General features: G+C 51.3%; 1 protein-coding gene across 6 annotated transcripts in view; it reads left to right on the top strand.

Moving 5' to 3' along the window:
- TMCO4 (transmembrane and coiled-coil domains 4) overlaps positions 1 to 23260 on the top strand; it is a 91677-nt gene that overhangs the window by 8095 nt on the left and 60322 nt on the right. For all 6 annotated transcript variants that reach the window (XM_043909019.1, XM_043909016.1, XM_043909017.1 and 3 more), the window contains exons 3-5: positions 8802 to 8976; positions 9724 to 9751; positions 20720 to 20852. In XM_043909019.1, coding sequence (XP_043764954.1) covers positions 8802 to 8976; positions 9724 to 9751; positions 20720 to 20852 — 336 coding nt within the window. The remainder of the gene's footprint in view (positions 1 to 8801; positions 8977 to 9723; positions 9752 to 20719; positions 20853 to 23260) is intronic.

The raw sequence follows: 23260 nt of genomic DNA, 5'->3' as shown, positions 1-23260 counted from the left end.
CACAGAGGGATGGTCATGCTGTTTCAAGGAGAGGATTTCTGGCAGCCAGGCGGCCTTCCAGGTGCTACCAGATGGTACAAAGAGGAGAAAGCCGTTGTCCTTGCCTTTAAGGAACTTGCAGCATCGTAGGGGGACGGGCACGCCCTCATTCGGTACCCACTCATTTATACCTTCAAGGCATTTAAGGAGCACTTGTTTCACCAGGCGCTGCTTGAAGCACATGGAAAGTGTACGTGAATAAGATCAACAGGGCCTCCTCTGCCCTGCACTCAAGGAGGACACCCCCTGATAGTGGGACAAGATGTCTGTGCATTCAGTGAGCACCTACGGTGTACTGAGGATTGTGCAAGGCCCTGTGGAGAAAGCAAAAGAAAGCAAGGCCTGGCTCCTGTCCTCCTGGTGCTGACAGTCAGGGGGCTAAAACCAGGTGCCTGGGTTTTCGTGTTTTGTTTTGTTTTCATTTTTGTTTAGTTATTTATTTATTTATGACTGTGCCCGATCTTCGTTACTACGCCTGGGCTTTCTCTAGTTGCAGGGAGCGGGGGCTATTCCCTAACCGCGGTGTGCATTGCCTCGGCTTCTCCTATCGCCGGGCACAGGCTCTAGGGCGTGCCATCTTCAGTAGTTGCAGTGTGCGGGCTTCATTCCCCAAAGTGAAAGGGAAAGTCACTCAGTCATGTGTGACTCTTTGAGACCCCAGGGACTTTATAGACCATGGAATTCTCCAGGCCAGCATACTGGAGTGGGTAGCCTTCCCCTTCTCCAGGGGATCTCCCCGACCCAGGGATCAAACCCAGGTCCCCTGCATTGCAGGCAGATTCTTTACCAATTGAGCCACCGGGGAAGCCCTTGCATGTGGAATATTCCAGGACTAGGGATCGAACTGTGTCCCCTGCATTGGAAGGCAGATTCTTAACCACTGGACCACCAGGGAAGTCCCCAGATGACTAGTTTTAAGAGCAAATGGATGGGCTAAGTGCCACGATGGGGGATAGGTTCAGTGAGACTTGGTGTTCAGAGTCGGAATAGCAGAGTGGCTAAGAGCATGGGCTTGGCCTTCAGTGATTTGCAGGGGGGAGAGTTTGGAGGGCCGGTTGTTGGAAAGCTGGTGAAGCTGTTTGGAGAAACCAGGACAGTGATCCAGAGGTGGAGGAACAAAGGTGAGGCCGCCTTTTCTGGGGTTGGGGGCAGCTCAGGTGCTGTGGAGGGGCAGACGGAGGCCCCAAACTGGGCGGAGGGCCTCGGAGGACGCAGATAGTGTTGCTGAAACAGGAAGTGGTGGGTTGTGGGGGACAGGAAATGGCAGGAAGTTTTCGCATCTGCATTTCTTCAAGAACCGTGCCCCCTCAGTCCCAGCATGGACCCCTGTGAGTAAACTCCTCTGTGCCTTGAGTCTTAGCTGGGCTTTTTTTGTTTTTTTAAATCTTTGTCATTCTCACTGGACCAAACACTTGCGCGTATTCATCTCCATGGGGGTCACCTCCAGGAAGCCTTCCCAGACCCTCCCCACCTCCCTGACGGGATGCATCTCCGCCTGTCTGTCCAGGGACCTGTCACCATGACCGCCGTCACACTGCACTGTAGCTTTGCCCATCCTGGCAACCCCCCGCCTGTCCCTGGAGGGCAGGAACTGCCCTGTTCATCTCCGAGTTCCCAGTGCCTTGCACACAGCTTGGTGGAGCAAAGACAGTAAAGATTTGTGAAAGGAAGGAGTGGAGAAATACAGACTCTGTTAGCACAGGAGACAAACCACGGGATTTGGACTTAGATCTGGGTTCAAATCCTACCCCTGCCACTTTCCGATGACACGTGACCCCTGGCAGGTTATTTAGCTTCCCTAAGCATCAGTCCAACAACACAAGAGAAGACTCTACACATGGACATCACCAGATGGCCAACACCGAAATCAGATTGATTATATCCTTTGCAGCCAAAGATGGAGAAACTCTATACAGTCAGCAAAAATAAGACCTGGAGCTGACTGTGGCTCAGATCATGAACTCCATATTGCCAAATTCAGACTTAAATTGAAGAAAGTGGGGAAAACCACTAGACCATTCAGGTATGACCTAAATCAAATCCCTTATGTATATACAGTAGAAGTGAGAAATAGATTTAAGGGACTAGATCTGATAGACAGAGAGCCTGATGAGCTATGGATGGAGGTTCGTGACATTGTACAGGAGACAGGGATCAAGACCATCCCCATGGAAAAGAAATGCAAAAAGGCAAAATGGTTGTCTGAGGAGGGCTTACAAATAGCTGTGAAAAGAAGAGAAGCAAAAAGCAAAGGAGAAAAGGAAAGATATTCCCACTTGAATGCAGAGTTCCAAAAAATAGTCAGGAGAGATAAGAAAGACTTCCTCAGCGATCAATGCAAAGAAATAGAGGAAAACAACAGAATGGGAAAGACTAGAGATCTCTTCAAGAAAATTAGAGATACCAAGGGAACATTTCATGCAAAAATGGGCTCAATAAAGGACAGAAATGGTATGGACCTAACAGAAGCAGAAGTTATTAAGAAGAGGTGGCAAGAATACACAGAAGAACTGTACAAAAAAGATCTTCATGACCCAGATAATCACGATGGTGTGATCACTCACCTAGAGCCAGACATCCTGGAATGTGAAGTCAGGTGGTCCTTAGAAAGCATCACTACGAACAAAGCTAGTGGATGTGATGGAATTCTGGTTGAGCTATTTCAAATCCTGAAAGATGATGCTGTGAAAGTGCTGCACTCAATATGCCAGCAAATTTGGAAAAGTCAGCAGTGGCCACAGGACTGGAAAAGGTCCGTTTTCATTCCAATCCCTAGAAAGGCAATCCCAAAGAATGCTCAAACTACCGCACAATTGCACTCATCTCACACGGTAGTAAAGTAATGCTCAAAATTCTCCAAGCCAGGCTTCAGCAATACGTGAACCAAGAACTTCCAGATGTCCAAGCTGGTTTTAGAAAAGGCAGAGAAACCAGAGATCAAATCGCCAATATCCGCTGGATCATTGAAAAAGCAAGAGAGTTCCAGAAAAACATCTATTTCTGCTTTATTGACTATGCCAAAGCCTTCGACTGTGTGGATCACAATAAACTGTGGAAAATTCTGAAGGAGATGGGAATATCAGACCACCTGACCTGCCTCTTGAGAAACCTGTATGCAGGTCAGGAAGCAACAGTTAGAACTGGACATGGAACAACAGACTGGTTCCAAATAGGAAAAGGAGTACGTCAAGGCTGTATATTGTCACCCTGCTTATTTAACTTACATGCAGAGTACATCATGAGAAACACTGGGCTGGAAGGAGCACAAGCTGGAATCAAGATTGCCGGGAGAAATATCAATAACCTGAGATATGCAGATGACACCACCCTTAAGGCAGAGAGTGAAGAGGAACTGAAAAGCCTGTTGATGAAAGTGAAAGAGGAGAGTGAAAAAGTTGGCTTAAAGTTTAACATTCAGAAAACTAAGATCATGGCATCTGGTCCCATCACCTCATGGGAAATAGATGGGGAGACAGTGGAAACAGTGTCAGGCTTTATTTTTTGGGGCTCCAAAATCACTGCGGATGGTGACTGTAGCCATGAAATTAAAAGACGCTTACTCCTTGGAAGGAAAGTTATGACCAACCTAGATAGCATATTAAAGAGCAGAGACATTACTTTGCCAACAAAGATCTGTCTAGTCAAGGCTATGGTTTTTCCAGTGGTCATGGATGGATGTAAGAGTTGAACAGTGAAGAAAGCTGAGCGCCGAAAAGTTGATGCTTTTGAACTGTGGTGTTGGAGAAGACTCTTGAGAGTCCCTTGGACTGCAAGGAGATCCAACCAGTCCATCCTGAAGGAGATCAGTCCTGGGTGTTCACTGGAAGGACTGATGCTGAAGCTGAAACTCCAATACTTTGGCCACCTGATACAAAGAGTTGACTCATTGGAAAAGACCCTGATGCTGGGAGGGATTGGGGGCAGGAGGAGAAGGGGACGACAGAGGATGAGATGGCTGGATGGCATCACCAACTCAATGGGCATGAGTTTGAGTAAACTCCGGGAGTTTGTGATGGACAGGGAGGCCTGGCGTGCTGCGATTCATGGGGTCGCAAAGAGTCGGACATGACTGAGCGAGTGAACTGAACTGAACTGAAGCATCAGTGTCTTCATCTGTAGAAGGGGGCAATAATGCCCACCCTGCAGGGTAGTTACCAGAATCAAATGAGATGATGTACGTAAAGCATGTAGCACAGTGTTTGGCCCACAGTAGGCACTCAATAAATGTTAATGCTTACTAACTCCATGACTTACTTTATTTGGTCAGTTTCCTTATCTATAAAATGAACTAGAACTTACCCTACCAGTCAGGGACTTTGGGCTGTAAGTAACAGGACACTGTACTAAAAGAAATTTAAATAATAAGAGGTTTTTCTCACTTGATGAGAAATCAAAAGGAAGAGAGTGTCAGGGTTGATACAGCACCTCAAAAAGCCTTTGGGTTGGCGTCCCTGTAGTTCTCTTGGCCTCCCTCTCCTGATCACAGAACGGCTGCTGCAGTGCCGTACATCACACCCTCCAGAATAAGACTCAAGGCCAGAAAGGGGAGGACAAGGATGCTCTGCAAGTCTCTCTCATTAGGGAGGAGCTCTCTCCCAGGATACCCTGCGAAGGCTTCCCCCTTTATGTCATTGGTTGGAGCCAGTCAGATACACTAGCCTTGCCTGCAAGGGGGGCACAGAAAAACTAAAAACACTTGTCATTCTGTGTCTCCATCATGGGAGGGGGCTTCTGCTGGCCCAGAAGAAGGGGCTGGGGAATCACTGCTGCTGAGAAGCGGCCATCCGTCAGAGACGGTGGGCCTGGGGCAGGATGTGTGGATGGCCCCTGCAGAGCCTGGCACAGAAAGTAAGGAAAGTGGAGTCGCTCAGTTGTGTCCGACTCTCTGCGACCCCATGGACTGTAGCCTGCCAGGCTCCTCCGTCCATGGGATTTTCCGGGCCAGAGTACTGGAGTGGGTTGCCATTTCCTTCTTCAGGAGGTCTTCCCAACCCAGGGATTGAACCCAGGTCTCCCGCATTGTAGGCAGACGCTTTACTGTCTGAGCCAACAGGAAAGTCCTGGTTTCTTTCTTTCTTTCCTTTCTTTCTGGAGGTTAGAATGTATCTCGTTGGGTATTCTGTTCCCGAGCAAGCAAGGGTCCAACTCTCTTCCTGCTCCAGCCCATACCTCTGCCATACTTAGGAAGCTCTTATCTTCCCAGAAGCTTCCCTGATCTGATAAATCCCTACCTGATAAGCCGGTAGATACACCGGGGAAGAGCTTTGCGTACTTTGTTCACATAAAGAAATATTTATGAACCTGAACTGTGTGCCAGACCTGTGCTGGGCACCACCTGGGAGGGTGTGCCCACCCCCCCCCCCCAAATCCAAGTCTGGTCTTAAGCACACGTGTCTGTGGCTGAGCCGGAAGCATTTGCCTTGGGGGTGTTTCCTTCCTAAAGCTGAGCGTGTGTGCGTGTTGAGTCACTCCAGTCCTGTCCGACTCTTTGCGGTCCTGTGTAGCCCGCCAGGCTCCTCTGTCCGTGGATTCTCCAGGCAAGGATACTGCAGTGGGTTGCACGTGCGCCTCTTTCCACACGGTTGATCTTGGTCGTCTTAAGGCCCAAAGCACACTGGGGAGGGGGCGGTCTCTGCAGTGGTTCCACATGGCCTCTGGAGCCCGAGACTTGGGGCCTTGAACCCTGGAGCTGTCACTTAACTTCTGTGGGTCTGAGTATTGTCCTTGTTTCTCGAATGGAGGTAAAAATAGTGCTTCCTGCCCTTGTGGGGTTGTATCCGGAAGTCAGTGAGCCCGTGTGTATGGAGCACCAGCTACAGGGGCTGGCGGATAGTTGCTCTGCGATCGCCATGAATTATGTTGCCATTGATTGTTTTGTTATGTTCTGACTGGGGCTTCCCTGGTGGCTCAGATGGTAAAGAGTCTGCCTGCAACGCAGGATACCGAGTTCAATCCCTGGGTCGGAAAGATCCTCTGGAGTAGGAAATGACTACCCACCCCAGTATTCTTCACCAACCACATGAGAAGCATTTACCAAGACCCTGCCATTCTACAGGGCTTCCCTGGTGGCTCAGCAGTGCTAGTTCCCTATTTAATAGATTGCTACACTGGCGCTTTGCGTATATTCTCATTCATTTGTTTATCCAAAGAAACACCAAATAGGGCTTTGCATGTGCCAGTCTTGTTCTAAGCGCATGACACCTATTAACTTAGCTAATCCTTTCAATAACCCTATGAAATAGGTTTCATCCTTCTCGCCAGTGTTTCCAAGGCACAGAGAGGCTAAGTAACTTCCCAAGATCACACACCTCATGGCAAAGCTGGATTTGAATCAGAGTTCACACTCTTTACCCTTCCACTCTTGTGATGAGATGCTTCTCTACATCCCAGACTTTCTCCGTGGACAAAGGGCCAGGCCACGCCACTGCCCTCAGCCCCAAGCCCTTTCTGCATACATGTTGATGCATAAATAATACTTGATTCACTGAGTCATCCCTGCCCCCCCCATTCACACCCACATATCACCCCAGGGTAATTCCAGTAATTCCAGCGGGGTAAATCATAATGATTGTAATAGCAGTAGCTGACATTTATTGAGGGTTATCGTGTGCCAGGTGCTTTTATCTTGTGATTTAATCTTTCCGGCCAATCTCTGAAGCAGCCCTGTCATCATCCTCACTTTACAACAGAGGAAGACAAAGCTGGGAGGAGTGAAGGAGGCCATGAAGCCGGTCACCGAGGGAGCCGGGCTCTCCCCGGGGTCAGATTTCAAAGCCCAGCTCAGCCCCCTTCACTGCCTCCCTTGGTCACCTTGTAAATAAAATAGTGATGCTGGGACTTCCCTGTTGGTCCAGTGGCTAAGACTCTGCGCTTCCAATGCAGGGGGATCAGGTTCAACACCTGGTCAGGGAACCACATCCCACACGCTGCAGCTAAGACCCAGTGCAGCCAAATGAATAAATACTTTTTTTTTCCTTTAATTTTAAATAAAATAGTGATGCTGACCAACATTAATTATCTACTGCATGCCAGGCCTTGCTTGGGGTGCTTTATATGTAGCTTCTCATTTAATCCTCAAGCAGTTTTACGAAGTTGGTCTATTACACCCCTTTGCAGATACGGAAACTGAGGCACAGAGAGGCCAAGTTACTTTCACAGCCTCGCTCAGCAGTGAGGGACGTTTTCCCCGGCTGTTGTGGGGGCTGCCCGCGTGGCCTGGGCCTGCCTCAGCTGCAGAGAGCCACCCTGCCCAGGGTTCTGCCCGCTTCCTGGGGCAGCTGTTGTCCAATGACTCTCTGACGTGAGGGTGAAGGCCCAGCCCTCTCGCCCCACTGGGGGCAGCTCTCAGGGGTCACCCCATCTTCAGATCTCCCCACAGGGTCAGCTGAGACTTCTGTTGAGACTGGATCTCAGCTCCCTCCTGCCCACCGAGTTCTTCATCCTCCCTGCCCATCCACAGGTGTTGACCCCAGAGAATCCCCAGTAATTTCAGAGCTACTTCCTGGGAGCTGGACCAAAATGGTGGTGTTCCCAGGATTTGCACCTGAGTCCCGCACCCACCTGCACGGCCCGCCCTGCAGAGACCTCTCTGCTTGGGCTTTGGCGGCAGCGGCTCTGAGGAATGGATTGATGTGCTGCCTAGGATCCATGGAGACCAGAGCCAAGCGGGGTCAGTGGGGTGCCTCCTAAGGTCACCCCCACGACCAGGAAACTCAGCTTGTTTCTGGGAAACCTTTTCTTGGAACTTGTCTAATCATCTCCCGTCTGATTCTCCTGCTCCACATCCCAGTGGTAGCTTGGAATCAAAGCCTGATGTGGGCTCTGCCGGGGTCCCCAAGATGCCACGAAAGTGAAAAAGTGTTAGTCACTCAGTCATGTCTGACGCTTTGAGACCTCATGGACTCTAGCCCACCAGGCTCCTCTGTCCGTGGAATTCTCCAGGCAAGAATACTGGAGTGGGTAGCCATTCCCTTCTCCAGGGGATCTTCCCCACCCAGGGATCAAACCTGGGTCTCCTGCATTGCAAGCAGATTCTTTACCATCTGAGTCACCAGGGAAGTCCCCCCAAGATGCCGTGGGCTTCCTGCATCTCCTGGTCCCTTCTGCCCTGGAGTACCCCATCCATCCCCCACTCAGGGACCCCATGGGACTCAGCTGAAATACTCACTATGGACAGAGATTCCCATGGTGGTGGTGGGCACAGTGGGAGGACAGACTTCCTCCGCACTTTGTCTACTTCTGAGGCAGCCGACGTATTTCTAGAAAGCCTATCCGTGGCCATTTCCAACAGCAGGAGGTCTCCATCTGCAGGAAGCCTTTTCTGGTCGCTGCCCCTCACCTCCCAGGTGGATTCGGGGCCTCCTCTCTGGACTCATCAGGGCTGGATTCCTGCCTCTGTCCTAGCATGTCCCACGGCGCTAGGTCAGTTAGTTCCATCTGGGTCTCTACCCGTCGATGAGCTTCTCATCCAAGACCCGTCTTGCTCATTTTTTATTTCAGAGCCCTCAGGGCAGGCTGGGCTCAGGGTGTTTGGTCAGGAACTAACTGCTCATTGCCGTCATTCCTGTGGTTTATCAGCTCCTGTGGTCAAAGTGTTGGTGGAGTCAGCTCAGGTCCACTGTCCTGAAATTGGGTTTGGCTCTCCGTATATTCCATGGGCCACAGTTGCCATGGTTTTCGTAGATGCCAGCTCTTCACGTCCCTTAATGTATCTCATCTTGTGAGTTGTGTGGTCCAGGATCTCAGCTGGGTTTGTCTTGCAGGTCCTTCTGCACGGACTTTGTGGCTGGCCTGGTGAAGTGGCTGGACCTGTCTGAAGCCGTCTTGCCTACCATGACTGCTTTTGCCAGTGGTCTGGGAGGTGAAGGAGCAGACGTGTTTGCTCAGGTGTTGTTGAAGGACCCCGTCTTGAAGGATGACCCACTGGTGATCACTCAGGTACACCCACTGCCCAGGTAGCAGCTGCTGGGGAAAGTAGGCATCTTCCCCTCAGAGTCAGCCTGAATGTCACTTCTAGTTGTGTGGGGGGAGTTCAAAGATTAAGTATTGCATCGTAATATCTGATGATATGACAATCATAGCTAGTGTTGAATTATCATTATTGAATATTTACTATTGATTTATTACTTAAACAGTGCTTCTTATATGCTAGTACCTTTACTCACATGAACTCATTTAATTCTCAAAGCCATTTTGTTAGGTAGGTAAAGTGATCATCCCCATTTTATAGACGAGGAAATTGAGGCACAGAGAAGTTTAGTAACTTGTTCAAGGTCACACAGCTGGTTTGGACCTCGGCCATCTGACTCCAAAGCCCATGCTCCTGACCATTAAGCTGCGGTGCCTCTTTTCGGAAGCATCAGCTTTGCTCTGTGTCCTTGGGCATGTCACTCACCTACCTGCTCTGTGTGCATTTGAAGCAGGCAGACGCTTGACCCAGGCTCTCGGTGCCAACAGAGCAGATTTGAAACAGCCCTTCCCCGCCTTCATCTGACTCCCTGAAATTCTTACACATGTATTTGGTTATGTGCCTGCTTGTTTGTCTGGCTTGCCACTCAAATGTGGGGCAAAGGTGTTTTGTCTGCCTTGTTTTCCCACCTATTGTTAAGAGTCAGTAAATATATGTCCAATGAGCAGGCTGGTTACATATCAACCTATTGCTAATTCCTGTTACTTTTCCCTCAGGACCTTCTGAGCTTCTCACTCAAGGATGGTGAGTTGATAGTTTCTAAGTTCTGTAAATTGTGGGCACGTGTCTGCACCTCAGCCAGGGAAGCCAGGGCTGGGTGTTGCCCCTATGGTCCCATGCTGTGGCCTTTTCAGTGCAAGAAAGGAGAAGGAAGCCAATAGCGTGGGGGGCTGGGGAGGTCTCCTTTCACGCCAAGCGCCAGCGGCGTGATGCTTCTTGCGGTTTTACTGATTCGTCACCACACCCTCCAGTATCACCTTCTCAGTAGCTCTGGAGCCTGGCTCTTGCCCTCCAAGATCTGTTCTGCTGACATCAGGGAGAAGGAACACAGAATTGAAAATGACATTCTAACAGCTTCCGCACCATGTAATAAAGGGACGTTTCAGGGACTTCCCTGGTGGTCCAGTGGTTAAGAATTGGCCTTGTGATGGAGGGGACATGTCTTCAATCCCTGGTCAGGGAACTAAGATCCCACATGCCATGGGGCAGCTAAGCCCACTCGCCATAACTAGAGAGCCTGCACACCTCAACGGAAGACCCCACATCCCACAACTAAGACCAACTCACCCAAATAAACACTTTTTAAAAATAGGAGAAGTTTCCCCAAGTCCCCACCGAAACTCTGGCTCGTGGGGGATTGCAGGGGTGAGAAGAGGAGGAAGGAGAACAGAATTTCACTAGTAGGTGAAGCACACGCAGGAGCGTGGGCAGGAGAGAGCGCTCAGAGGAGGGCCACGGGGCCTGGAGCCGCACAAGCTCCGCACGCCCACAGGGTCCTGGGCAGTTCCCGTGGCGTTTACAGTCTGAGAAGCGCAGCTCTAAAGCTCAAAGCCCAGCCCTTTTCCAGCCACGCGAAAGTTTTAACTCCGTATCTCAGCGCTGAATGGGGATCACCCAAGGGTGATCTGGCCCAGCCCCTACTTTCAGCGGGGCACAGCCTGAAGTAACACGTCCTCTTCTAAAAAAAGATTATTTATTTATTTTGGCTGCACTGGGAGACCTGGGTTCAGTCCTTGGGTTGGGAAGATCCCCTAGAGGAGGGTATGGCAACCCACTCCAGTATTCTTGCCTGGAGAATCCCCAGGAACAGAGGAGCCTGGCGGTCGCAAAGAGTCAGACACAGCTGAGCGCAGCACAGCCTGGCACTGGGTCTTACCTGGGACTCTCAGGATCTTCGCTGCACGGGGGTGTCTTAGTTGCAGCATGCAGGATCTGGTTCCGCAACCAGGGATCGAATGCAGGCCCCCTGCATTGGGAGCACAGGTTCTTACCCACTGGACCACCAGGGCAGTCCCTGAAGAAACGCTTCTGTTTAGCTGATGAGGCCTTGTGGCTGAGCTGTGGTCTGAGGACGTGGTGGAGTTGGTCTGAGAATCCTCAGCGGAATCCCTTTTATTTTTGCAAACTGCAATGAGGGAAGAGTAATAATATTCAATCGTCCTGGACGCTCTTGGCTCTTGGGGTGGTTTGCCGGGAGGTCTGAGGCACAGGTTTCAGGAGAGCAGCGTAGCTGGTCAGCACACACACACACGCTCACGTGATCATCATGATAATGGCAGAGTGCCGGGTCCCGAGCCCTTGCTGTGAGCCCAGGTGACTGCTGGGGGCCATGCAGACTTGGAGTCCTCCCTGCCCCCTGAGGGGCGCTGGGGGCCTTTGTTCCCATCTTTCGGGTCAGGGTCCTCTTGGATGAGACTCATATTTCCAGCAACTGAGCCCCCAAGAGGGGAAGGGACTTTCCCGGAAGCACACAGTGGCAGCTGGCCTTCCGGCAGGAATGAGGTCTCCGGCCTCCCTGGCCAGCTGTCTGTCCCACGGCCTTATCACGGGGGGAAGCAGCTACTGTGTGTGCCGAACTCTCCCTTCCGTCTCCCAGAGCCACAGGTATCCTAGCCCGCCACCTGCCTGCATCTGCCAATCACAGCCCTTCTGAGCGCCCGTGAGCACCCAGAACACCTTATCTCACCGCCCTTTGCTGTGGGTGACCTTGGCCGGGCTCTCACAGAATAGTTAGAGTGGGTTTGAAGTGGCCTGTCTGTACTATCGTCGTCTGGTACTTCATGCCCTCCCAGGGCGTTCTCGTAGGCAGCGTCTAAACTGGCATTCAGTTCAGTTCAGTCCAGTCGCTCATTCGTGTCCGACTGTTTGTGACCCCATCGACTGCAGCACACCAGGCCTCCCTGTCCATCACCAACTCCCGGAGTTTACTCAGACTGATGTCCATCGAGTCGGTGATGCCATCCAACCATCTCATCCTCTGTCATCGCCTTCTCCTCCTGCCCTCAATCTTTCCCAGCATCAGAGTCTTTTCAAATGAGTCAGTTCTTTGCATCAGGTGGCCAAAGTATTGGAGTTTCAGACTGGCATTGCCTTTTAAATTTCTCTTGAGAGTAACCACCACTTGCTAAGCACCTGTTCATGCTGGTGACTGTACCTGGTCCTTGTCAAACATTGTTTCACAGCACCCTCATCACCATCCTTTCATGTAGACATTCCCACTTCACGGATGAGCGAACTGAGGCTCAGAGAGGTAAAGTCACTGGCCTAAGCTGTTAAGTGGCAGAGCCGAGATTCTAAAATAAGTGCTGTTAACAAAAACCTTCTCAGATTTTACCCCTGGGAGTTGGAGGCATGCAGAGGCATCCCCACAGGAATATAATAATCCCTCATGTCTATGCCGGCTTCCCAGGTGGCGCAGCGGTAGAGAACCTGCTTGCCAAGGCAGGAGACTCAGGAGATGCAGATTCAATCCCTGAGTTGGGAAGGTCCCCTGGGGGAGGAAATGGCAACCCACTCCAGTATTCTTGCCTGGAAAATTCCGTGGACAGAGAGGTCCATGGGGTCACAAAGAGTCAGAGACTACTCAGCAACTGAGCACGCATGTCTAAAGCATACCAGTCTCTGACAGCATCTGAGGGGTGCCTTTGGTTTGTCTCAAAGCCCCTCCAGATGCTGGCGTCTACAAATAGGAGCAGGGTCAGTGACACACCAGGACTCCCCATGGGAGCAGGTGGAAGAGCTCAAAAGTTCCCCAGAAGGCAGAGGTAGGTAGCCCCTCAAACCATCCAGATGGCCCTCATCGGACACAGGTGGGCCTCGGAGAGATGGCAGGTTCAGCTCCAGCCGCCACAATGAAGCAAGTCACATGACTCCTTGTGGTTTCTTGGTGCATCTAAAAGTTATATTTACACTATACTGTAGCCTATTAAGTGTATAATAACACCATGTCTAAAATGGAGTGACACAGAGTCGGACACGACTGAGCGACTGAACTGAACTGAAAAAATCCAATGGACAAACTTTAATTTTAAAATGCTGTTGGAAAACAATGGCACTGATAGACGCTGGATGCAGGGTTGCCACAGACCTTCAATTTGTAAAAAACAAACAAGAACCCAACAAATAAAACAGCACATTGTCGGCCGTCAGGGTAAAGCGGAAGCCTGTGGTTGAGAAAATGACGCCCAGGGTGGTGGTGGCTACTGTTGTCATGCCCAGCTCTGTCCTTATTAATGAAGAACCAAGGACCATGACGACAGAGGATGAGGTGGCTGGATGGCGTCACCGACTCCATGGACATGAGTTTGAGCAAGCTCTAGGAGTTGGTAATGGACAGGGAAGCCTGGCGTGCTGCGGTCCATGGGGTTGCAAAGAGTCAGACACAACTGAGCGACTGAACTGAACTGAAGAACCAAGAACTGGGAGTGTTGGGGGGTCTGCCTGCCTGGTGTTAAAATTCATTGGCAAGTTGCTGAGTGTCTCTGCCTCAGTTTCCTTGGGCATCAGATGGGAACCACAGTACTCTTTCCCTCATAGGGCGGTGGTGAGGATTGAGTGAAATAACCCAGGTCAAGTGCTGAAAACAGAGGGGCACACAGGACGCGGGCCCTGAGTGCTGCAGGGCCATGGTGGTCGTGGGGAAATGGGAAACTCCTGGGAACCGGGAAACCCGGACTCTCATCCTGTCTCCAAGACACTTGTGATGTCAAGTCACCTAACTTCTCTGAACTTCAATTTCAAATACAAAGAGGCAAGAGCTCAGTGCTACTTCAAAGCAAAACAAAACTGTCTTTGGTCCTAAGAACACAGTCAAGGATCTTATAAGGAGAAGGTCAGTGTCATAGTTGGGCCAGTTGTTCAAGGCCTTTCTCGTAAGCGCCATGAGGGTAGGGCTGTTGTCTGGCTTCTTCACCATTGTTTCCCAGCATCTGCAACGCTGATGGACAGATGGTGGGCATTTAGTGTTTGTTGGCTGGATGGAGGGATAGTAGAATGTATGGATAGAAGAAAGAATGGATGGTCTTTCCTTAGACCACAAGCTTAGACACTAGCAAGGTGGCTTGTCTGAACTGTAGGGTTAAGCCATCTTTTTCTGCAGAGACTGAGGGGGTAGGACAGACAGCACAGAAGAAAGCTGTCTGTCTGTGTGGCTGCGTTTCTCTCTGGGTGTGAGGCAGGGTGATTAGTCACGGAATCAGCCCAAGAAATCAACACGAAAAGCTGCACGTCTCAGAACTTCCTGGAAGGTTGACCTTTACTGACGATGTTGGGATCTTAGTCAAGGAACGACGCTGTCTTGGCAGCAGTAGGGCGGAATTTCTTTGCACACTAACCATTTTCTTCTCCTCACCCAGTAACAACCCACGAAGCCTCTGGCCCACCTGGCTGGAAGAATAAGCCTTCTATGTGTTGAAGGTTAAAGTGAATCTGAGCTCACTAAGCCGGGTTTTCACAGCGGCGGCACTGCAGACATTGGAGACTGGATAAATCTTTGTTGTGGGCCCCGCTGTGTCTTGTGGGAGGTTTAGCCACGTCCCTGGCCTCTTCTCACAGGACGCCAATAGCACTCCCTGACTTGGAACAACCAGAAATGTTTCCATACTTTACCAGATGTTCTTGGGGTGGGGGTAGGGGGCACAGAATCGTCCCCAGTGGAGAACCATTGGTCCAGGACCCACAGGTGGCCAGGTGGGGCTGGTTTACTAGTAGGTGGTGGTCTTTATAAGTGAGCTAGGAACTTCCCTGGTGGTCCAGTGGTTAAGAACCTGCCTTGCAATGCACGACTGGTGGGTTCAATCCCTAGTCTGGGAACTAAGATCCCACATGCTGCAGGGCAACTGAGCCCACACCCAGCAGCTAGAGAGGCCACGTGATGCCTCAGAGACCCTGAATGCCACAACTAAGGTGCGATGCAGCCTACACAAATAAACAAACAGATAAAAGTTACCCGGTTGCTCTCCTGGGTCGTGCACACAGATGGTGAACGACTGCATTGTATAATATATAATCCTTAGATCAACTGCTGGAATAGATAACTGTTATCTCCATTGAGAGGAAATTAGGCTCAGGAGGTTAGGTAACCAGAGGTGAAATTTCAAAATAAGTTTCAAATTCCATTTAAGGCAGCGAGTCTCATGGTGAATTATGAGCCGGAGACATAGCTGAATCATGGTTCTCGCCCTCTGTACCCTGAATCCAAAGATAGCATTGGCTATCTTGGGTGCTGGGACCCAAGGAGGTGCAGCCGCGGGAGACAGAACCACCTTCACTGTAAACTCAGCTCCGCTTTCTGACCCTGTCTTTATGACTGAACTGCAAAGCTGACCTTGCCGATGAATCAGAAAAGCCTGAGAGGTCGTCTTCAATCGTGTTGGAACGCACACATTATCACCTGGTGGCCAGGGTCTCCGTCAGGATTCTCAAGATTCGGCAAGCTTGTTATCAGTATTGAACTGATTCACCCGTTCAGCCACTAAGAACTGAGCCCCACTGTGCATGCCAAGCCGTCTGCTGGGCGCCGGGAGGAATTCTCCCCAGGGCCGATGCTCATGGAGTGCCTACTGTGTGCCAGCCCTGAGCAGAGCGCTTTATAATTTATTTCAACCCCTCAACCACACTGGGAGGTAGATGCTGCTGCCCCCTGCCCCCTCATTGTGCTGACGAGGCCGCGGCGGCCCAGAAAGGGAAATCTGCTGCCTGAGGACACACCGCTGGGGAGAAGGAGGGCAGGAGTTGAAGCCAGGCATTGTGGTTCCAGAGTCTACTCCTATCTTTGGCCATGCAGCATGTGGGATCTTAGTTCCCCAACCCGGGATCGAACCCATGCCCCCAGCAGTAGAAGCTTGGAGTCTTAACCACTGGACCCGACAGGGAAGATCCCCAGCGTGCACTCTTGACTGGTGTTCTCCTTCCCATGAGAGGATGAAATGATAGAGCCCTCGCCCTTACAGCTGCCTTTAAGGGGATTCGATGAGGCCAGAATCAAGAGCGAGCACCCCATGTGGCAGGGTCCGGAGGAGCGGCCAGACAGGCCGGCATCTAAGAAGGTGGAGCTGGAGGAAGGTCTCAGAAGAGCCCCCTCAGCTCCCACGACCACTGGCCTTGAACTACATGTGTTGCCACCCGCGCGTCCTTCATTGTCCCCCCAGAACGAGCCGAGACTGGGCAGGAGTCATACCCGGAACCATCTGAGGTCAAGTCCTGCCCCGAGTCAGGGTGCATCTTAGAAGCACCACCCTCCAGCCACGCTCTCCCCACCAGTGTGAACACCCTGACTTGAAAGTCAGCCCAGCACCCAGTGTAGGGGCCCGGGGGGCATGGGACTGGAGGTAGGTGTGGTTTCTTTGTATGAAAAAAATTCACCGAGGGTGAAACTGGGTATTGATATTCCGAATGCTATGTAGCATGTACAATTAGAAAAGTTAGGGGGAGGCCTTCCGTGGTGGTCCAGTGGCAAGGAATCCACGCTCCCAATGTAGGGGGACTGGGTTCGATCCCTGATCACGGAAACGCGATCCTATATGCCGGATGCCACAGCTAAGACTCAGCCCAAGTAAACAAATAAATAGAAAACAAGAAGAGAAGAGTTGGGGGAGTTCCCTGGCAGTTCAGTGGCTAGGACTCAGCACTTTCACTGCTGGGACCCAGGTTCAATCCCTGTTTGGAGAACTAAGATCCCTCGAGCCACACGGCACAGCGAAAAGAAGAAAAAGAAAAATTGGCCCATCGAGGGATGGCAGTGCGGTGGGCTGGGTAAGTGGCTGTGTGAACGTGGCCTGAGAGTGACCTTGGACCCGAAGGGAGCGGTGAGACAGGTCCCCAGGCTGACTCAGCAGCTCACAGCCTCACCCCAGCAGTCCTTGCTTCCTAGCATCTAAGGATCTAGGAAACACGACGATTTATCATGAAAAGGGTACTGTCAGCCACCCTTTCTTGACCACAGTCCGTGGGGTGGCAGAGAGTTGAACAAGATGAAGTGACTAACACTTTCACTTTCCAGCCACCTTTATCTGAGGACTAATTTATAGAGCCACATCGTGGCTCAGATGGTGAAGAATCCTTCTACAGTTCAGGAGACCTCGGTTCTATCCCTGGGTCGGGAAGATCCCCTGGAGAAGGGAATGGCAACCCACTCCAGTGGTCTTGCCTGGAAAATCCCACGGACAGAGGAGCCTGGTGTGTTACAATCTATGGGGCCACGGAGAGTCCGACATGACTGAGCGACTAACTTTCACTTTCACACTTGACCACTTACTGCATCCTAGGTGCTGGCCAGGTTCATCACATGTGTCTTCTCATTGCATCTCAAGAAAAGCCAGATTAAAAAGATAGTCTTGCCCCCATGGTACAGATGAGGAAACTGAGGCTCAGAGAGGTCAAGACACTTGTCTGAAGCCGTTTAGCTCTAAAGGTAATCAGATGAACATTCAAATGCCACTCGGCGTGGCAACTGCCTGAGTTTCTGCCTGAGTTCCTTTCCTTTGGTCTTGAGGGCAGCACCACCCCCCTCCAAGGGAAGGTCTCTTCCCAAAGGTCTGGGATGCTGCTGCTCTCCACGGGGAGGCAAGGTCAACCCCAGGCTGGTCACTCCAGCTCCCGAACTCAGAGCCATGCTGGGAGCAGGGGCTGGTTCAGTGCCTGGCGGTGGGGGTTGTCCTGCTGAGGGTGTACCCCCGAGGAGGCGCCTGTGGCTATGCAGGGAAGGTGGGGCTTATCATGGTGCCTGGGGTGCACCTGGCATTGAGTGCCACGCTTCATGGGTGCTGTTCACCCTTTAATGCACAGCACAGTGTTAGACGGTGAAGTTCAAAGTACAGTAGCTTCTCTGTTGAGATAAGGGTGAGAGAAGGAGCCCAGGGGTGTGAGTTCTAACCCTGGGTCTGTCCAGACACTCTGGGTGACTTTGGACTTGTCCCTTGCTCCTCCTAGGCCAGAGGGGCCAGCCGACTCCAAGGGTGGAGACTGGGGTGGGCGCTGGGGCTGCCCAGCAGCTGAAGGCTGGTGTCACTCCGGCTCGGCTCAGGGCAGAGTTCGTGTCCCCCTCCAAGATTTTCCAGAGAGTAGACTGCCTGGGTGCGGGGTCATTTATGTGTGTGCCTGTGGCCCATAGCCTTGGGCTCTGCCTGGGATGGTATTGTTCAGTCGCTAAGTCACGTCTGACTCTGCAACCCCATGGGCTGCAGCATGCCAGGCTTCCCTGTCCTTGACTGTCTCCTGGAGTTTGCTCAGATTCATGTCCATTGAGTCGGTGATGCCATCCAACCATCTCTTCCTCTACCACCCCCTTCCCCTTTTGCCTTCAGACTTTTCCCAGCATCAGGGTCTTTTCCAAGGAGTCAGTTCTTCGCATCAGGTGGACAAAGTATTGGAGCTTCAGCTTCAGCCTCAGTCCTTCCAATGAATATTCAAGACTGATTTCCTTTAGGATGGACTGGTTTGATCTTCTTGCAGTCCAAGGGACTCTCAAGAGTCTTCTCCAACACCGCAGTTCAAAAGCATCAATTCTTTGGTGCTCAGCTTTCTTTATGGTCCAACTCTCACATCCATACATGACTACTGGAAAAACCCTTGCTTTGACTAGACAGACCTTTGTTGGCAAAGTAATGTCTCTACTTTTTAATATGCTGTCTACGTGTGTCGTAGCTTTTCTTCCAAGGAGCAGGTGTCTCTTAATTTCACAACTGGGAGGATTAGCAGTCACGACTGCAAGCCTGTCGGGTGGCGCCCGGCATTTTCAGGAGCACCATGGATGCTGGTTTCCGTCCCTGCAGAGGTTGCAGGAGAAGGAGTCTTCATCATACTGCTGCTTCCAGGCATGAGTGCCCCAGACCTTCTGAGACCAGGGGTTTGCTAGTTAGAACAAGTGCAAAGGCCCTAGGGCAGGAATGAGCTTGTCTTCTTGGTGGGACAAACCCTGGTGCGTGAAATAGGGACCAGTAGAAAGTGAGGTGGGAGAGGGTGGTAGGAAGGGGTCAGATGGTGTACAGCCTTGCAGACCATGGGGGAAAAAATGTGGATTTTATTCCAAGTGCATTGTGGAGTTTCAAGTCGGGAAAGAGAACCTCCCACATTTGTGACTTTTATCTTTCAAGCTCTATGTGGCAAGTAGAGTGTGGGGGCAAGGGTGAAAGTGAGGTGGCTGGTGAAGCGCTGTGGCTATCCCGGTGGCCGTGACAGCAGAGATGGGGCGCTGCACTCAGACTCGGGGTACGTTTTGGAGGGGCGGCTGTCAGGATTAGCTGGTAGCCTGGGTGTCAGGGGAAGGGCAACAAGAAAAATCAAGAATGATGCCCAGGCTTTTGGCCTGAGCCCAGGTTGGGCTCTTTATTGAGACAGGATGGATTGGCCCTTAAGGAGTCAGTTAGTTGCCTGGCAAGTTGTCCTGGGTAGCCCAGGATTCCTGCCCACCGCCCCCCCCCACCACTCACCACCTGCCTGAAGTAGAAACTCAGCTCCAAGTCCAGCAGTCTGGCTGTCAAGGTCCTTGATATGACCTTTCCACGAGGCTGACATTCCAGAGTCCCTTGCTCAAGAATACCTTGGAAGCTTTTAATCACCTGGCACCTGGCAGTTTATATTCCAGAAACTGAATCACGGCAGCCTTGACCAGTGGAGTATGAATTAATGGCTGATTATCATCACCAGCAATTAATCACCGTGGCCAAGGCTTATTAATTTCCACAGCTCTGTTATGACCTACGTTCAATGGTCTGTGATCCTAGGAGGGAGCAGGGAGCTCCCTTATTCTTGGAACATCAGCTGATCAGTAACCCCAAGACGTGACCTGCTGTTTCCCAGCATGCAGCCAGATCTGCATCCAGGGAGGCAGCTGAGGGCAGTGGGACTAGTGCTGCCAGACCGCAGCTCACTCTGAGGCCCCTCGTTCCGGGGAGGACAGCAGAACTCCACGCAGCATTGCAGACACCCAGCAGAGGAGGCTGGTTCTGCAGTATTCGTGGAGGGCTCCTCGTGGGCCCTGAGACCTCTGCTTGAAACTTTGTGAGATGACTCTCACAATTTCTACTTCTACCTGAGCGAAGGCGAATGACCCCTACCTGGGTCATTAACTGAACATTTATACTTTATGTCGGGTGCTCTCCTAAGGACTAGAGAACACACAGGTTTATACATACAGGCTTTATACTTCACGGGGAGAGACAAAACAAAAGTAAATGATGTCAGACTTGGGCAAGCTCTGTGTGGAACGATATACAAGGCTGAGGGGTAGAGTGATGTGTGTTGGGGTCAGGAAGGCCACTCTGAGGAGGCATTGGGACAGAGACTTGAAGGAGGAGGAGACCCACAAGATCAGGGGAACAAGCTTCCCAAGTGGTGGAAACAGCCCAAGAGCAAAGGCCCTGTAGCAGGAACATTCTAGAAAGTGAGATCATGCAGTGGGCCAGGCACCTTGTAGTCAGTGTGGAATGGGATTTGGTTTTAATCATGACATCACCTCCTTAAACAGCTTTGGGACGTGAACATTTGATCTTTGCTAATTTGGCCAGTGAAAAACGCCACCTTGCTTCTGGTTCACATTTGTAATAGTTACACACTGCTCTGCCCCAGAAGCTGTGCTTCTGTTAAATGGACCGGCTGTCGGGGGGCCCTGCATCTGGGACATGTCTTGGGTTTGGGTGTCATCCATCATACTGTGGTGAACATCTCTGTGCTTGGGAGCTGAACTGACCCCCTACTCTTTCTCTCTCTCTCGAGGACACTACGATGCTCGGGCCCGCGTCCTCATCTGCCACATGGCCTCCCTCCTCCGAGCGCCCTTGGAGGAGCTGGACCTCCTGGAAGAGACCTTCCTCGAGAGCCTGAAGGAAACCAAAGAGGAGGACTCTGAGTAAGGGAGCCCGGTGGCTCTGGCCCCACCTGTCGGGAATAGAGGCCTTCCACTTCTGAGATAGCAGAGTCCAGTCTGCCCCTCCTCCCGCCTGTCTGGAATCTCGGATTTCCACTCCAGTGGACTTCTGAGATGTCCACCGCTTCCACCCATTGAGAGGCCCTGAATGGAGAATCCCGGTGCAGCCCAGACTTGCTGGTGACCTTAGCACGTCACTTGCCCTCTCTGGCCTCCACCCTCGTTTGTAGGAGAGGGGGATCGAGCGGATGATCACTCAGAGCCCTGAGTCTGTGCCTTTAGCAGCCTGTGGCCCTGACAGCCCACCGCGTCAGCTCTTATGGCGCCTTGTCCCGGGGTCAGAGTGGCCGGGCTTCTGACACCTGTTTATTTTTTGACCTTAGACAGGTGGCCCCCCTTTCTCTAAGCCGTAATATTCTTATCTGCAGAATAGGAATGAGAATAACACCCTCCTAGGGTCGTTGTGGAAAACACACACAACTATTATCAAGTGCTTGGCGCAGGGCTGGCACATGGCAAGGGTTCCAAACCCAGGAGTCCTTACCTTCCCCACACACCCCCATGCCTGCCAAGGCTAATGGGCTTTGCTCTCTGAATGGTCAGGTGTGTGTCGATGGAAATTTTCCTGGCAAACTTGGCCAGAGCTCAGCTCTTTGTCAAACACCCTACGCAGGATCTGATCCCAGAATAATAGATCAGTCCCAGTCACAGCCTAACTGCGTGCTCCTTGCAGCCAGGCACATCTCCCAGCCTTGAGTTTTGTTCAGCTACGAAGGCTTTCTTTGAGCAGCCAGACTATGCCAGTTCAACCCAGCTGAGAATTTAGCTTTGAAGCCAAGCTCAGAACTGGATCTGCCCTGCCCCCACCCCGGGTTTGTAGGGCAAAGGGAGGGGGTTGTTTCCTTGAGAAAGAAGGAAAGTTAATCTGTCGAAATAACCCCAAAATAGCCTTGTTTTGACTCCCAGAGCTGTGTCAGTAAAGAAAGACCTGGACCCAGGCCAGTGACCATAGTCACAAGGGCTGCCCAGAACCTTTGGATATGTTGAACATTTGTACCATTTCAAGTATGTCTTGAAATGAAAGAAACTCTTAAGGATTGTTTGGAAATCTGTTGTCAGAAAGAAACGTATTACCCAGAGGTTCTGTTCCGAGAATACCAGTCATGCCAGATCAGGAGCTGTGAAACAGCCCACCTCTGCCACTTACCAGCCATGTGATCCTAGGCAAGTTAATTAATTTCTCTGAGCCTCAGTTTCCTCACATGCAAATGGAGATAATAATAGCACCCTCTTCAAAGGGTTCCTGTGGGGCTTAAGTGAAGTTTCCTTATGTACAGTGCTTCGAGCAGGCCTTGCAGAGTTGTGTGTGTGTGTGTTCAGTTGCCAAGTCGTGTCTGACTCTTTGTGACCCCACGGACTATAGCCTGCCAGGCTCCTCTGTCCATAGGGATTCTCCTGGCAAGAACACTAGAGGGGGTTGCCATGCCCTCTTCCTCCAGGGGATCTTCATGACCCAGGGAGTGAACCCATGTCTCGTACATCTCCTGCATTGGCCTGGGAAGCTCTGCCCAAAGTTACTAGCTGATAAATATCAGCATTTGTTACCATACCAAAAGAATTGATGCTTTCGAACTGTGCTGAAGAAGACTCTTGAGAGTCCCCTGGACAGCAAGGAGATCAAACCAGTCCATCCTTAAGGAAATCAACTCTGAATATTCATTGGAAGGACAGATGCTGAAGCTGAAGCTCCAGTCCTTTGGCTACCTGATATGAAGAGCCGACTCACTGCAAAAGACCCTGATGCTGGGAACGATTGAGGGCGGGAGGAGAAGGGGATGACAGCGGATGAGATGGTTGGATGGCATCACCGATTCAATAGACATGAGTTTGAGCAAGCTCTGGGAGATGGTGAAGGACAGGGAGGCCTGGCGTGCTGCAGTCTGTGGGGTCGCAAAGAGTCAGACACAACTTGGAGACTGAGCAGCAACATTGCTGTTATTTCAGTGTGGGGCCACCTTCTTGGGGAAATACTCCACAGGTGTCATTTTTGAAACTAAATTTTAGGGACTTTGGTGACCTCTAGTTTCCATCTGTGGTCTCTGAAAGAATCTGGGACCCAGGGAAAGCCCAGGGACTGGTCAGCCAAGCAGCCTGGTTCTCTGTTTGACTCTGCTGCTGAGTCTTTCTGGCCCTGGGCCCATTGCTTTCCCTCTCTGGCATCAGCACCCATGTTTTCACCTTTCCAAGAAGAGGATCGAATTGCATGTAGGTGTCTTTTACCCCTGAGGTTTTGTGTTTCTGCAAGGTGAGCCTCTTGGCGCCCCGGGGCGATCCTTTGCAGCTGGGGTTCAGGGTGCGATGTCACGCCTCTCTGTTCTAGGGGCCTGTCT

The sequence above is a fragment of the Cervus elaphus genome, chromosome 8, assembly GCF_910594005.1.
Source record: "Cervus elaphus chromosome 8, mCerEla1.1, whole genome shotgun sequence".
Taxonomy (NCBI): domain Eukaryota; kingdom Metazoa; phylum Chordata; class Mammalia; order Artiodactyla; family Cervidae; genus Cervus; species Cervus elaphus.
This window is presented reverse-complemented; position numbering and strand designations above follow the sequence as displayed.